We start from the raw sequence: 17,394 nt of genomic DNA on the forward strand, positions 1-17,394 counted from the left end.
ACTAGGAAGATGGATAGGTTACTGAGTTGTATGTGGGTAAACTCCACTATTTAAGAGGGGCTGTGGCTCAGGAGGTAGAGTAAATCGTCCTCTAATCCGAAGATCAACAGTTCAATCCCCAGCTCCTACAGTCTGCACTGCAAAGTATGCTCAAAGTACCCTTTCCCAAGATACTGAACCCCAAATTGCTCCCAGTGGCTGTTCCGTCACTGTATGAATGCGTATGAACGTTTACTGTAACTCTGTGGCAGGTGACACCCTGTCCACTACTGTATGAATGGGTGAATGTGTCATATAGTGTTAAAGCACTGTGAACAGTCGGAAATGCTATACAAGTGCAAATTCATATATTCCAATTGTTTTTTTGCTGATGAGTGGATGAAAAAGGGATGGGTATACCCCCTTTACACTCCACTACACAACCGATTTTACTCTAACAATGTGAGCACTTATGTCGTGGCGTGACGATTAGACCATACAGTGTGAACACATAAAGTTTGTGCTTTGGCTTTACATCACAGATGATTTACTCGTACTGTGGGAGTTAAACAACAGCATTTCAAAAACAGGCTCAAATCAATCAGTGTATGCCCAGTTTGAAAAAAAATCAATTTGAAATGATACAAAACAGACAAAACAGCGAATCTTCTCAAAAGTTAGAAACTAGGGGACTGGGGATGAAACAAGTACTTGGGTGTTACTATTTTAATCAAAATGCCAAAAAAAAGTCTTCAAAGTCATTCTCAAGTTCATTATCAACTATCAACTTTAGTATCCTATCAAGTAAATTGGGGACTCCCGCTCTGGGAGAAAGCTGTCCTTGCTCACAAATGTTGATTGAATGTTCGAGAGCCAAGAAAAATCTGTTTGGGATTTTGTCTTGAAGCTGCATTTAGTTCATTTTTCCCTTTTGCGGTTTGAAACTCAAAAGAGCTTTGCTTTATCAATTCTCATCAAGTCTGTCTGAAGATATCAGTTGAACATATCCTTTGAAGTCGGAGCCAGCATGTGGAAGCTACATTAGCTCACTAGTTCTTACCCCCATGCCTTTGCGGCCTAGTGTGTCCACAATAAATATTGAAATCTGCTTTGCAAGTGGATGTTCTGTATTATAAATGTCACCCTACTCTTCCCTGCTGGTCGACGGAGCAGTGGCTCATTCTAATGCCACAGGACAGAGACACAGACAGAGAGAGGGAGACACCATGACTGGAAACGGGTTTCAACTCTCAGACTCATCAAATAGACATCAGTGTCTACTTGCGTGTTTATGAATAAAAAAGAAGATGGATACTGTGGAAAAAAAGAGAGCTAAAACGATAGAGGGACACAAAAGGAAAGAACAGAGAGAAAGAGCGAGCCAGCACTCTGTTTGACCATACCTTCAGGCTGCCCCAGGCTCATCACAGAGTTTTATACAGAGAAGCACACAGAGAGGACTACAGAAGACTTAAAGTGGACACAAGAAGAAAGTGAAGGCTCACAACATGATCGACAAGAAGACCAAAGGCTGTAGCGTGGTGCAGGAATGAGTCCAAAAAACCCTTAAATGAGTTATCATTTCTGTACATCAGGGTTTCTTTCTCTTGAAGTCAATGTTTTTTTTTATGTATTTTTTGATTAGATCTGAAAAATTAAGTCTGTGGTTAACACAAGCTTATAAAATTTCATGTTTTGTTGTAAGACAAAAACTCATTGAATAGTAAATACTCCACTCGTGAATTTTTAAGCTTTTACATTCTAAAAGACTGTAGAGGCTGACGCTGAACACAGCTTTACACCTTATTTTGGTAGCAACGTTAAGTGAATCCGCCCACTCCACTGAGTTCAAGTTGACCAATTCATCCAGCATCGTGACATGAAACAGCAGTTTACTGACCAAAATAAAAATCTATTTTTCTGTCTCTAATTATTGGGCACATATATGCATATGATATGGGAATGCCCAGGGGTCCACTCATTTTAGGTTAATGTATCTGTTATTCATTCTGACATAGTTGAGATGAACATGCCATGTTTACCACACACTATTATTGAATGTTGATACATCTCTAAGCTTAACCCTTCACATGAAGAGAGTATTGTTTGCAGGCTAAACAGCCGCAAAGAAAATGTTAATAATGAGATGGAAACCTCCCCTTAAGCTCAGTATATACCAGTGGAAGCTGTCATTTTATGAGGTTCTAACAATAGAAGCATCTAGTGCTTTAGCACAAAGGGCAAATACAGATAATATACAATACCTTCAGATTGCAGCTCTGAAGGTCAAATCATTACTCTTGTTGAAATGCTTGCAGGGCCTGTGATTGATCCACGGTTAGCACTCACCCCAGCCAACTATAAGTAATTACCTGTACACTTATCAATAGAAACAGCACATTCCTATTCAATATCAATTTAATAGGCACAACATATTTTTTATAAGATGCACGTTGGTGCATGTTTTATTTATTTTTAGAGGGAAACATTATTTTACCTTAGTGAGAACCAATGGGAGAGGTATAAGGGTTGTGAGAGAGTTTTGTTTTTGTTTTGTTTGTTTACAGTTTATGTCTGCTGTTTTATACTGTCCAAAGCCATGTACTGCCGCTTCCACTTGAAAAGTGAAATCATTTTTTTTTAAAATTGGTCACAAAAAAAAAACGATCCAATAACAAGTTGTGAGAATTGTTCTTATCACAGATAAATTAAAGAACCACATAAATGCTCATTATAAAAGGCTTCAAATTCTATAAAATGACACCTGACAAGGACTAAAAAGAACAAAGAAATATCTGCACACTGGTTTACTTTTACATGTCATTTACAGGACAAAAAGTTTGGGAACCACTGAGACGACTCCTTTTGCAGACTATGCCCAAAGATGGTCCCTGGTACTTTCCTCCAGATATGGGATGCCTGCCTGCTGCATGATGCTGGATCAAGGTAGCTCTTACAGTAAAATGTCAGCTTTACTCAACCATATCTGTCTTCCCTCTAAATGATTTGCAAGTGCTAGGCAACATTTTAAAACAACAAGGACAGACTATACCAGCTGCTTTAAGTACTGCTAAGAATATGAAGTCCATTCATTAAAAGCCTCCTCATTCTCTCTCCATCAGACAAGAATTTGCTCTTTTCTACCTGTCAATTATTATACCTTGAGCTTTCTACTGCAGAAATTAACGGTGTGATTAAATGTATTATTAATGCTGATTCTTTGTCAAATATTTTGAAATATAACTAATAGTGCTCATGCTTACTTCGATCATAAAATGAATGTTTTATTCACAATGGCCCTTTATTATGTTATTTTTAGCTACTATTTGCCTGGTTTCATCTGTCTTATTTGTTTCATATATCTTCTATGTTTTATAAGGTTCAATAAATAGCTGAATACTAAACGATAATGGGCCTCATGCAAGACACTATATACAAAAAAATTGTTGCTGTTTTTTTTCTCTTATTCAGGATTTGTCCTTATTTTGTTAGTAAACACTGATTTCTGGGATTCACCAGTGTTTTCTTTTTTAACTCCTACAGAAGTTTGTCTCCAGTCTCGGGCATGTGCCCGAGTCTTTGCACACAGCACAAAACATGCCCTTATATAGTGCTCAAGGAGCATTATCTATGCTAATAGGTGACAAATGATAAAGTGAGATTCATCATTGAGCACACCTGGGTAAGAGCAAATTTGGGTGGTTAAGAAAGTTTGGTGCATCTGGAACTGACTTCTCTTATATTTTTTCTTACCAGAAAAGAGGAATATAACAGAAATTTAAGAGAATGTTGCTGCATGACGCCCAATGATTGCCCACAAAACGCATGCTCACTACTTTGCTCTTTGATATCAGACTGTTAGTTTGCTGAACATTGTGAAGCTCAGTCAGAAATATATGTGACTTGGAAAAACCTTTAAATTGCTGTCCACCCATGCAGGCTTTCACCTCTCAGGTTTGTTCAACTCCGCTGCAGGGAATTGTGGTGTGAGTGTTTCTTGGTGACTTTGCCGCAGGAGGAAACATCTGAACATACAAAACCAATCATTTTGTGTCAGTTTTTATCTCTTGCATAATCCTTGTGTGTCATATTCTGAGGTCTCTTTTACCTCAGCCAGAGAGCGTGAGCAGCAGCACAGACATAAAGTGAGAAATTAACTACAGAGCAACTTCAAAATTTAGTGTAAAGGAGATGTGTATGTGCAAAACACTCCAGCACCCAAGAAAAGAAGGTTCACACGTACCAGGTAGCAGGCAGAAAGCCACCGACTGGTGTTTATACTTCAAGCACTTTATCCCACAAAGACTAAACCTCTGCTGACAACACACACTGAATTAAAATGGGTAGATGTGTACTTCTATTTGCTGTGGTCTGTAGAGTTGGAAAAAACAATTCTAGTTATCTGCAGTCTGAATAGCATGTTTTCTAAAAACTCTCTTAAAACACAGATAAAAACAAAGACACTTGGTGGTTTTTTTTGTCTGTGTGTTGATGAACTGTAAAATCTACACACCATTAATAACAACAGTTGTTGCTGCCTGAGGTCAAGAGACATCTCATATATACTACTATTATTACCACCACTGTACTGCCATTAATCCACACTTCACATGAGCTAAGCCTGGGTATCAGTACTCAATACCTGTAAGTAGGGGTGCACGATATTGGGTTTTTTTGCCGATATCCAATATGCCAATATAGAACAACTCATTTGGCCAATAACCGGTACCGATATCAATATATCCACTTTTTTATCCACCTTATTTTAATGATCATCAAGTCTCTTCTGTATTGTACATCATATTATGCATAGTCCTTTCATGATGGTCCACCAGCAGATGGGGATATGAAATACAATACTTTTCAATGTATGTAATATTCATTCCTTGTGCAAAATAAGAAAAATACTTCAAATTAGGGTTGATGTTTTGTACAAAAACATATATATTGGTTTGCCATATCAGCAGAAATCAGAACACCTAATGCATATATTTCATTTTAAAGCCAATATCTGCCGATACCAATGACAATACTGATATTATCTTGCATCCCTTCCTCTAAGATACTGACTTGAAATAACCCAGTGCCAAGTAGTATTGAAACTTCTCCAGTCAAATGATACCTGCATTCGATCTTTTTTGTACAAGGATCCAGAAAAAAATGGCTATTTTAATGGTTTTGCTCACTGTAAGCTGTAAAGGTGTATTTCTGCTGTAAAGATGGGTATTTTAACATGGGTCACTATGGCCATTCGAAGAATTGCACTTTTTTGCACTTCGGCATTGGCTTCATTTTTTGAACATTGCCACTTAGATGTATTACATGCCTGTGTCGTCTGTTCACACAGTGGGTTCCAAATAAAGTAGGATAAAAATTTATCAAATAAAGAACTCTATTGGTATAGGTATCGGTATCAATTTAAAGGTACTGGTATTGGTATTTGTATCAAAATCTTTTAAACAATACCCAGCCCTTTAAACACAATGAATTGTTAAGGAAATTTACACAAATCTCCCCCACATGTTTCATCTTTGTTGACGCCTCCTCATCCTTCTCTTCATATTCATCCTCCCCCGCTGTCATCCTCTTGTTTTCCTCATCCTCTTTCCTTTATCTTCGTCCTTCCTGTCACCTTTCCCTGCATCCTCATCTTCTTCCTTCTATCGCATTCTCTAATCCTGTTTCTTTTCTAACTTTTTTTCCCTTCTGACAGCAGATCATTTAAGTCCTTTTCCATCTCAGCTGCTTCTCCTTCGGGATAACAAACAAGCTAGGCAACAGGTCTCATGTCATACTCTACGATGAAAGAAGCCATTCCCACCCATCCTTACGAGGATAAACTACAGATCTTGAGACATCAAGGGGGCGGTGTGAGAACATTTACCTGTGTGCAGACGTGCTGAAATGCTTCCTCAGCACACTTTTCGCATAGGAAACTTTCAGATGAAGCCGATACAAATTCAGTTAAGGGAAACAGCAGCTCCCCTGCGTGAGCTGCTACACTGCCACAAAAAAGCAGAAACACTGATTTATAATTTCAATATATGCTGTTGGTCCACATATTGTGGAGACGGGGGGTGTTATAAAAAGAAACTCCCCCAATAATAAATATCTCTATGAATAAATATCCTAAAAAGCAGTCCAAATATGTCTTGAAACTGTACTGTAGAAACACTGTATGTCACATATTGTTTGGTGACGGAGATGTGAAGCTCCCTGGCAGTCGTCCTCCTCCACCTCCTCCTCAGGGAGAGTGTTAATGAAGCAGGAGGCTGGTCAGATGGGAGAGTCTGTGACTCTCCACTTGGGTTCCAAGCAATCAATAATATACAGACGGCCACCCTCGCCTTCCTCTCCTTCTTTTTCATTTTCTTTCCTTTATCCTCTTCATCTTCATTATTTTACTCCCTATGTGCTTTTGTATGTGTTTTCACCTCCTCTCCCTCTCCCTCGCATCGCCCCTCCTTCTCTCCTCTGACCTTGGTCACCTTTAATCTTCTAATTTCTCCTATTTCCAGTTTTGCCTCCCCCTTTCTTTTACAGTTAACAGTGAGAATGTTATAAATCTGCCTTTAATTAGTATGACACTTGCAGCTGCATTTCGCTTCGAATCGCAACTAATTTACTTCTCAGTCATCGCAGTGTTTTGACATTCCAGAAGTTGCACTGTGCAATTCTCAGAGAGTTGGGAGGAAAACAAACTTACTGTCAGGAAACTCTAATCTGAAAATACCAATGGAAATAAAAAATAAAAAAATACTGTGCACACTCAAACTGCTTTAATACAAAGTTAAACGAGGTATCCTTTTCATCTCTCAGATACTTCACTGCCCCGGAGGGACGTTTTTCTAACCTGTGAGGCAACAGTGCCCCCTGCAGCTCTCCAGAGGACGTGCAGCTCAATAACGTTCAGGGAAGTTGATCCCTCTACACTTTTAACCAGCCTTGTTTTAGCCCCCCAGCTATCTCCTCCCACAAGGGGAATTGTGTAAGTGGATTTAAATAAATTAATGCTTCTGCTAGCCTGGGGAAAACACAGCAGAAAATAGTCCAAAAACAAAAAAATTCAAACTGCTGTCGCATTCACAAAGATAGAGAAGAACATATATTTTTTCTGGCTTACGCCTATAGGCCCACATGGAAGACGGCTGTAATTTGAATATGCCATGCCTAATTCCACATTTAGGCTGAACTGGCGTTCTCCAGGGACTGAATACAAAGCAGCGTGCAAGAAAGACACTTGACTAGTCAGCTGGAACAACACTATCTGGGCTCGGGGGATAATCAGTCCCACCATTTTGAGACCAAAACTGCTCTAAAAGAAACCAGTCAGAAGTAAGATTTCCGGTATCCATGCCAACAAACAGCAGTCCTGTCTGTGTAGCATTTACAGAATGTATTTCAAACAATTGTCAAAAGCATCAATAGCACTTGATAAATCTTATCGCACCAAGTATGTGGGCATATTTGAGGCTGCTAGAAGAATCAAAACATAAAGATTAAAGATTTCAATCAAATGAAAACTTCAAAAGGCTGGAAATCATTTAATGGGAAAAAGAAACAGCCTACTGAGTTTGTACTCCTTTTGCTACAGCAACAGAGCGATCTTTCTCTCAGTGGAAAAGAAAGAAATGAGTGAGGGAGGCTCATGAGGTCTTGGCTATTAAAGTAACTACATAGCATTAGCTAATTGGGATCCAAACAATCTGCTGAATACAAATGAAAGGGGAACAGGGAAATGCTGCAGAGAAAAACTCAAAACCATATTTGTATCATGTTCCTTAGTGTTTTCCTTTATACATGCAAATATTTAGGGCAAGGCCTCATTAGGATGCTGCACTGAAATCCTTTATTTAATACTTTATTTTAAATTAACACTTATAAACATGCAAAGAATAAGTATTAAGAATATAAATAAGGAAACTAATCATCACTAATGACCTCAATATGGCATCTACAACATGCTGTAAACAAGCCTGGATACTGTGCATAAACGGATACAGTTCAGTTACAATGCAACCCTTCAATACATGCACACACTGTCCAATTCTAGCTACGGAGAAAGTCTCTCAAGAGAACAAAGACACCCTGGAGGTTTCAGATAACAAGCTCCCTGATCTCTGGTCTTTACACTACAGTTACTCCGAAGCCAGATGTACGCCTACCTCTGGGTCAAGACAGACACCAGTGGGATTACCATCTATTAGCAGAGAAAGAGGGACGGATTGGAGATGCTTCTCATTTGGCATAAACACAGAATAGGTCTTTGTCTACAGTGGATAACAAATTGGCTTTTTTGGTAGTTTGTGTGAGTGGTAAGAGAAGCACAACTCGGAAAATAATGACAGGCATGTACACTGTGCATGTGTGCATGTGTGTGTGTGTCTGTGTGTGTGTGTGTGTGTCTGTGTGTGTGTCTGTGTGTGTGTGTGTGTGTCTGTGTGTGTGTGTGTGTGTGTGTGTGTGTGTGTGTGTGCGTGTGTGTGTGTGTGCGCGTGTGTGTGTTGGTTCACACCTCAGAGTCTTCATTGCGGAGTCCCAGTTGGAGGACAGCACTGGGAGACTTCAATCTGGCTTGGCTGGACTGGGCCATCTGCAGGTTCAATTGCCAGCCGACATACTCGAGCTGCGACACACAAATGGAGCCAGTTTTTCTTTAATATTGACATAACTGTAAAAAAAAAAGTCTTGCACTTTAATTTATATAATTGCCCTTGACAAATTTTCAAAGACTCGGTGGTGGCATTGTTTGTATAATAAAAATAACATTGAGTAGCAGTGAAATATTTTTGTATATTTATGCGTACATTGATTAAATTGATTTCCCCCGTTCCTCATTATGTTCTCACTATCTGACCTAGATTTGTGCTATATTAATTAATTTTATTTCAGTATAATTAGCACAAATTAAAATGTGCAAATAGAAAACACCACCAATCAAACTGTTAAAAATAACTTTGTATCCTTTTCTTCCACATCCCAGAGCAGCAGTTCTCAACATTTTTTACCCACAAATCTGATACAATTTAAGTGATAAGTGATAAGATTTTGCATCCGGAACCTCCATCTCAAAAGATTTTGGTTGTTAGATATGATTAAGACCCTAACCCTTGATTTCTATAGTTGTCATCTACAGTTGAGGAGAAAACCGTGACGGAAATTAAACCTCTGGTCAGAGTCATCACTCTCATGACTTATTCACAGTGGGCGCTCTGGTAGAGTGAATCAAATAGTAAAAATAATATATTCCCCATTTAAGAAACAAACCGAGGATGTCACATAGGGTTCTGGGAAATTGTGATGAGAATTTTTCACAATTTTTGACATTTTATAGAATAAACGATTCACTGATTAATCGTTAAAGTAATCAGCAGGTTGGTCAATGATGAAAATAATTGTTAGCTGCAGCCCTAATTTATAAAATATCACAGCATCCTAGATTTACCGGTGATGTCATCAACTGTCATTGCCTCTACGAAACCCAAAAATATTACTGTAATGTAAGACATGAACAGTAGAAAATTCTCACATTTTATAACCTGGAAAGAAAGTTTTGACATTTTGCTTTAAAACGCATTTTAAAAAATGAATTTATCAACTAATTGCTGCAGCTCTAAGTTGTAGCTTATTTATAAGTTGTGACTTCCTGAGATTTGTGTTCCTATTTCATGAAGATGAGACTCTATCTCAGTCTTAAAAGAATAATGAGGTCCTTTAGTTAAAAATGCAGTGTACATAAGATATTAATGGCGTGATTGCTGACCATGTTCTCACCAGATGACCTAAAGTCAACATCATTAACAGAAGCCACTGTATTATCACACTCATGAATATGGTAATTATCATTGACATTAAGATTTACTTCTGTAGAACTTTTCTTAATCTTCTCAAAGTTTAAGTTACCTTGTTTCAGAGCTGCAGCTTGTCAGACTAATACTCGGTCTTAGTCAGCTGTAGCAGTGTGATGGATTAGCAGCACTGAATCAAGGCAGGGCAGTTCAGTATTTTATGATGCAGAGAGAGGCCATAACAATAAACCATGTGTGACTTATTGGGTCTGGATGCTTCCACGGCATCACAGGGCAGGTGTGAGGTGAGGAAAGGCTGGACCTCATTATTCATGACTGGAACAGCATCCTCATTAGCATAAACAAACATCACAACTCCGTGATGTGCTACTTATTTTGCATCTGGTATTTGCAAACGAATCAATTTAAAGAAATCAATCAAAATAAATTCATTGATATAAAAATCTAAGCTGTAGGTTAATATTATGTCATACATAAATGCATGAATAAATGACCACACATAAAAACAAATAGCACAGTGCCATAAGGGATGATTCACCTAAACATCAAAAATAGATTTTTTTTCCTCTTATGATGCTATTTATCAATCACTGTATTAGCGTGAGTTGCTGAGTGTTGGAGATATCGACCGTACAGATGTCGGCCTTCTATACAATATAACAGAATTAATGAAATTAATGGTATAATGGCACTCAGCTTGGGGGCTCAAAGCACCCAAAAAAAAACACATCTAGAAAAACTTAACAGCAATGTCTCTCCCCGGAAATAATGACCCGATTCCACAAACAATCCATAAACCTTGTTGGTAGCAATTTCTGGAAAGAACTAGTTTCTTTCTGCAGAACTACACTTGCCAATCATATTACTGCAAGGAAGGAAGCGTGCATTTTCTTCTAGCTCACCTTGCACCTCTGAGCTCGTTAACGTTACAGCTCAGCTAAGGAGGACGCCATTAATGTTTACATCCTGCGCTGTCACGAGCCTCTCATCCGTGAGTAGATGCACGGTTCCTTCTGTGTAGTGATTCGTTTGGTGGGTGTAGTTAAACAGAAAGAAAATAGTTCCTACATAAAACTGCTCACAACACTGTCTGTGAATTATCTTGAGTAACTGAGTCGTGACTTTGCTGTTTTTTTTAAATGTATGTTTTGGTGCTTTGAGCACCAAAAGTCGAATGCCACCTAGTTCCATTATATTGGAGAGAGGGCTACACAGCCAACACTCACATCAATACAATTTATATTGATAAATAGCACTAAAGGTAAAAGGAAAAATATGTATTTTTTGCTTTGGGGGTGAACTGTCCCTTCAATAACATATGGTGGTTTTGTTTTCTGGCAAACTCCAAGTGGTTCACTCATTTTAAAAGGAAAAGCCAGCAATCAGAGGAATCCTCACCGGCGATGAAGATAAATCTCTTTGAACAGCAGCATTAATTTAAACAGCAACTGGGCTAATCAATCAGAAAACTGGCAGTCACCGACATAAAGACTACCTAGGACATCCTTTCAAGTCCAATTGAGTAATGAAATTCAAATGAGCAGTGCACCTAAACAGTGATCATAACCGAGAGATATAAGTCTAAGCACTGGTTACAAATCAATGTGCATCAAAGTCTGACATCCAAGATTTCCACCAGCAATATAACATAACATGCATGTGTGGCGTGATAAGAGTCAAAAACCTCCTACACACACAAATGTAACCTAACACATTAGGTATTCCACAAATCAAATAAAAGCAAAAATCTTAACAAATGTTTCTAAACATTTAGTTTCAAAAGGAAAAAAATCTGAGATTAATGAACTTGAAGTTGGAAATACATGAGTAGAATACTGACATTTATTCACATTGAGCTGTATTTTTTTACTGAACGCAATCAAATGCAATCATTACACACTGTTCATACTATTTATAATGCTATTATATTATTTCAAGGTCCTCTTCAGTATACACAAAGCTCTAAATGGGCTAGGACCAAGCTATATTGCAAACATTTTTGTTAACTATTTGCCTATAAAAACACTGTGATCATCTGCTGCTGATCTACTGGAGGTTCACTCCAACAGCAGAAAGAACATCAGGGATGCAGCATAGTTAGATTTTCTTTGAAATAAACAGCTGGGTTTCCTAAATAAGTTACACTTTATTATTATTATTATTATTATTATTATTATTATTATTATTATTATTATTATTATTATTATTATTATGCACTCTACACTTTTTGCACTTCTGGTTAGATGCTAAACTGCATTTAATTGCCTCAGTGGCTTTGCTCTGTGAAATGACAATTAAATTAAATCTAAACTACTGATTAGTAAAAGTGCTTTGCATTTATTCAAATTGGTAGGTATTTGTTTTTGGATTGGAAAATGCATTTGTGAACACCGTTTAATTACCCACAAATCAACACTTTTGTAAATCTTGATTTTAGGAGTAGATCATGAAACATGCATTTGATTCCAGTTCACTCCCTTAATTTGATCAATGTTTAATTGGTAGCGTAGTGGAACAGCAGGTGAGTTTTTTATGACATATCATATTCAGTTAATGTGAGAAAGGAAGTATGAGGTGGCAGTGAGTGTGTTTACTGGTTTCTTTAATGGGAGATCCTATGAAAGAGTTGAAAATCTCACTCAAAGACTACAAAATGACTGAACACAAAATCCTGCCTTCTATTCAACAGAAAAAGCCGACGAGAAAACACCTAAACTATGAAGTCAAAGCAGCAGCAGAGGTTATGTTGTGCATCAATGGCTGTCACAGCCTCCTGCTGGCAGCAACAAATTCATGGGGGAAAGAAAGACGACTTGCGAGACCCAATCAGGTGAAACGTCTTCATGTATGACAACAGCAACAACTCCAGCTTAATGTGACTGAAGCGTAAATGCTGCTTATTTACTCTGCGTTAGATGTTAATTCCCTTGACTTTGTGGGCGATGCTGTTTGAAGTGTCAGCGCTTAATCAAGTTATAGAGAGGAACAAGTTTTTAAAATCTACGTGACAACTTGCGTGAGCTGCGAAAGAACTCTTTGTAATCCGAACAGCTGGAAATGAATTCACACAAAAGCAGGTCAGTCTTAATATGGATAGTCGGACGTTGATTCTCAATTTAGTATCAAGACACTATAATGTCTCGCTAAACAGTGCTCAGTTCAAAGGGATGAAACAGCGTTAAAAGTAGGCTATAATTACACAGTGTCTGGGAGAGGATTAATCAGATGCTTCAGAAACATGGTCAGGTTTTGGTTGAAATGGTGTGATGGTTAGTGTGGGCAAAATTCAGAGTTCCAGCAAAAAAAAAAAAAAAAAAACAGAAAAAAATCAAATTTATTTCAGCCCTTTCTCTAACATTAGCCTTACCTTCTTTGGGGCAAAGGTATTATGCTTTAGCCTCTCCACCAGCTCAGGTCCGGCGGCGGTCCAGGTTTGAGAGAACACCTCAGCTTTGTCTGCGTTTAGATTGACCGCCTCCAGCTGTTGCTGCAGAGAGATCGGCTTTACATTATGATACACCGCCTGCAGAGGAGAGGAGATATGGGTTAGAGCAGTAACTGTATAATAAATGCTACCATTAACCATGTTTTACAAGTGTAACAGATCAGTCCTATTTACTCCCAACACTTAACATTGCTACAATATAACAATTCACGATACAACAGTGACCCCAGCTGGAGAAATGGACTCACAACGTGATCCACACCAACAGGCACCAACACTACAGACATCATGCCGGTTTCTCTTACTGTCTTTATAGTGAGTCTCTGATTAAATATCTTCACATATAAAGCTTTTGAAAACATACACTTAAGCAAAGTGAACAATTTCAACCAGCGATTTGGCAAATTGTGGTCATCTGTTTTTTTTATGAGCCTGGCCATTTATGTGTGCATCACTTTGCCTGGCAGGCAAAGTGATGCGCACATAAATGGTATCTTAGGAGCACCTGCACATTCACCGTAGACAGTAATAGTCACTTTGCATGGTCATATTTTCCTCTAAATGCTCCTGTATAATGTTAACAACCCAGGAGGTAAATACAAAGTGGACATAGACGTCTGTGTCTGCACTGAAACAACACAAGTGGATTAGATCCAAAAAATTTCTTATTTCTTCACATCTAGAGGAATGGATATCTTCATACAGAGTCCTAAAGTAGGTTTGCTGTCTTTTGCTTTCCTTTCTTTCTTTCTTTTTTTGGAACCCTGAATTTGCTTTCTTGTCAACCGTCGGCTTGGTGTGTCAGGGTCTAGCTAAACCATTTTGTATCTTAAATGGGTGAGAGAGCCTCCAGTATTCTTTAATACAAAGTCCAGTCTTTAAACCAATGTTTTCTCAGCCAATTTTAATAAAGTTATGGCACTCATTAGTTAGAAATAAAAAAGTGCAAACAAAACCCAAACTTTTCATTCCAGTCTTTTTAGGGCCCCACTTCTCACTGGGGCCCTGTGTAATCAGCTCTACTTCTCCCTCTACATTGATGGCCCTGCATCTAAAACCTAATGCTGACTAAAGATGCACAGTAATGCAGGGTGTAAGACGAATCTCCACAGAGCTGTACACATCAGCAGTAGAGGAAGACATGTCAGATAAAAGCGGCACAATAATGTAACAAATGTCAGATGACCAACTCTCACCTGCTCTAGAATAAAGGCAGCAGTTTCCAGGACAAGATTGAGAGCCTGTTTATCCAATGAGAGAGCAGCCTGAAGTTTTTCCTCCTCCTCTTCACTGAATGTCCGCTCTCCCTGTGCAGAAAACATAATTTACTGTGAAAAGACCCTTAAATAAATCACTGTTTTTAAAAACTGAATCATAAATGAAAAGCTGTTTTATGCTTGAGAGTAAACAACTTTTTAAAATAAAAATATAAAACATTTTAGGATTACATTACATAAACATTGAGGTTAGGGGCATGTTTTCCAACATAATATAATTATGTAAGTATATGAACGTGCCCTTTTGCATGTATGAGTGCAAATATTTATCTATGTGTGCATGCATGTGAGCAGGCATGTATATGTATGTTTATTTGTTCAGATTTTGCTTTTATTCAAATATGATCTTTACCTAGCTTTTTGATTTGTTTTTGTTTTTAAGAATATTTTGCATCCGGTAGACAAAAATGTATTTTGTTTTCTAGTAAAAAGTTTATGTGAATAAATAAATAAATAAATAACGTGAGTGTCAAAGGCCAGCATATGTATGTGCAACCATTCAAATTCAATTTAATCTGACGTTTCGGACAACAACAATGGACTTAAGGCAGTTTATCCGCTGTGAAAAGCTATTTTCACAGCATGACTTGACAGAGCAGTAAAAGCACAGATTAAACTAATAACAATCACAATGGTTCCATTGTCATTAACTGTGACAGGAAGCCATGTCAGTGAGCAATCATGCAAAATAATAATTGATAATGATAATAGCTACACCAGTACTTTTCATGCCATGACTTTTTAAAATGCTTATTAAATTGTATATTAGTATTAAACAAATATTACTTAGCAATCAAAAAACAGAGCTAAATAGACAAATTGTTCTTAGAATAAATGACTGACACCCTTTGACAGTGAGCTAAGTCTTCTGAAAAACCAGTGTGATCAACAGGGTCAGGCATGTGTGTGCATTCATTAGAGCCGAGTGTGACTGATGCTCCAATAAGTCATTATGCATTCACTGCTCTTTCTGGTGCTACAGCTTTGCAGCAAAAGCCTCAAAAGCCTCTTGTCTTTGGCACCGAGAACACTGTGCAGTCTCTGTACCTTCAGATGAAGCTTTTGTATGATGCGTGAGATCAGCCTGGAGAACTTGTTCACATCAATCGCATTGATGAAAGTCACCGCTTCCTTTATGCTGTTTGGTAAGAACAAATGTGAGTGTTAATGACAGTGGCGTAAAAAAGCACTCAGATCTTTGAGTTAAAAAAAAGAATCAGAGTTTACTGCCCAAGTATGATGCCACACATGAAAGGTACGTCACGCTGGCTGTCAGCAAATTTCAAAGGTATCTCTATACATTGTCAACCAACACACATAAACTATAAACATATAGCAGTGACAACATACAGCATCAGCAGACAGTAGTGTCTTCACTTCATTGCAATATGTCCCACAGGGTAAATAAAAGCATCAGTACAAGTGTGAAGATTGCATAGCAGCCTTAGATGAGGTTGTGTGAACATGAATGTGAGTTTAAAGACTATTATGTACACAATGACATATTCTACGAGGTACTGCAGAGTAAATATGCTATGTAGACAATTTTTTCACTGGCTGTACATGCGTGCATTAAAAAAATGACCTAAAAATACAACAAAGCTAATATACTAAAGTAAAGAGGGAGCAATACAAACACGATATATTTGAACTCACCAGTTCTGAAGAACAGGGGATTTTAGGCAATGGCTTTACATCTTATATGACAATACTGGTTTTACAATTTAGCTTTTGTATGTTGTTATATCTAAATTTTCTACGAAATTTTATTTTGTACTATGGCATACGGTCTTGATTTTTGATACTAAACTTACTTACTAATATTATTTCCATCAAAAATTAAAGCTTCTATAACACATGAACACATTCATTCAGAAGAATGGTGACTTTTGAGACTTTTTAACTCAAATGCAGATTACAACACTGCATAATGTGACTTAATTTTATTTAAAAAGCCCAATATTACAAATCACAATTTGCCTCAGAGGGCTTTCTAGCATACAGCATCCCTCTGTCCTTAGACCCTCACAGCAGGTCAAGTAAACTACTCTTTCAGTTTCCGTGCAGTGGACAGAGAAAAACTTCACCCAAAAAAAAAAACCTTTAACGTGGATAAAATAATAGCGACCTCAGGAAGAGCAACTGAGGAGGGATGCCTCCTCCAGAACATAAATATGTGCAATAGATATCTGTACAAAACAAAATTACAGATAGATGGATAGATAGATAGATAGATAGATAGATATACATTAAGAAAGTGAGACATTAGAGTTACATGCCATGTATTTATCATGTTAGACATGGTTTGATTCCAACTTAGTGTGAAACTAACACAATGCATCACAGTCACAATAAAGTAACAAGTATAAACCAATTTTCTGCAAAATAACTGGTGAAAATGAACTTAACACGTGGGCGGCCATTATTTTAAAATCTGACCACAGAACTAAAGAGAAGAACTTTATTTTTTAAATTAATTTTATGTAAATGTTACTGTGTGTACTGGAAGAAATTGGCAGAGGGCAGGTTGTGTAAAATGTTTCCCCACTCAAAAGAGCAAGAAAACCTGGTAAAGACACCGTTTAATGGTAACAGCAGTAACATAAGTCCCCCAAAGGCAACTTTACCGTGTTTGCTGTTTGCTGATTTACACACCAAACCACAATATCGACAACTTTCGTAATGCTTCGTGTCTCGTTATTTTTGCTGCAGGTAGCTTTACGTTAGCTAAAAATGGATTTATTTCCCTCTAAATTGTATATAAAAAGCGACTCACCTTTGTGTTTCTTTAATAAAAGAAGTCATTGTTATCTGTTGCTTTCCGAAAATGAAAATTGAGGACTTTCAAAGCACCAGCAGCGGCATCCTCAGTGTTGTTATTCCT

General features: G+C 37.7%; 1 protein-coding gene across 1 annotated transcript in view; it reads right to left on the reverse strand.

Annotated features, from left to right (window-relative positions):
• commd10 (COMM domain containing 10) overlaps positions 1-17,394 on the reverse strand; it is a 68,947-nt gene extending 51,553 nt beyond the window's left edge. The window contains exons 1-5 of the mRNA XM_042488431.1: positions 17,287-17,394; positions 15,558-15,648; positions 14,430-14,540; positions 13,156-13,311; positions 8,495-8,605 (exon numbers count right to left, since the gene is read on the reverse strand). Coding sequence (XP_042344365.1) covers positions 8,495-8,605; positions 13,156-13,311; positions 14,430-14,540; positions 15,558-15,648; positions 17,287-17,315 — 498 coding nt within the window. The 5' untranslated portion in view covers positions 17,316-17,394. The remainder of the gene's footprint in view (positions 1-8,494; positions 8,606-13,155; positions 13,312-14,429; positions 14,541-15,557; positions 15,649-17,286) is intronic.

The sequence above is a fragment of the Plectropomus leopardus genome, chromosome 6 (genome assembly GCF_008729295.1).
Source record: "Plectropomus leopardus isolate mb chromosome 6, YSFRI_Pleo_2.0, whole genome shotgun sequence".
NCBI classification, from domain to species: domain Eukaryota; kingdom Metazoa; phylum Chordata; class Actinopteri; order Perciformes; family Serranidae; genus Plectropomus; species Plectropomus leopardus.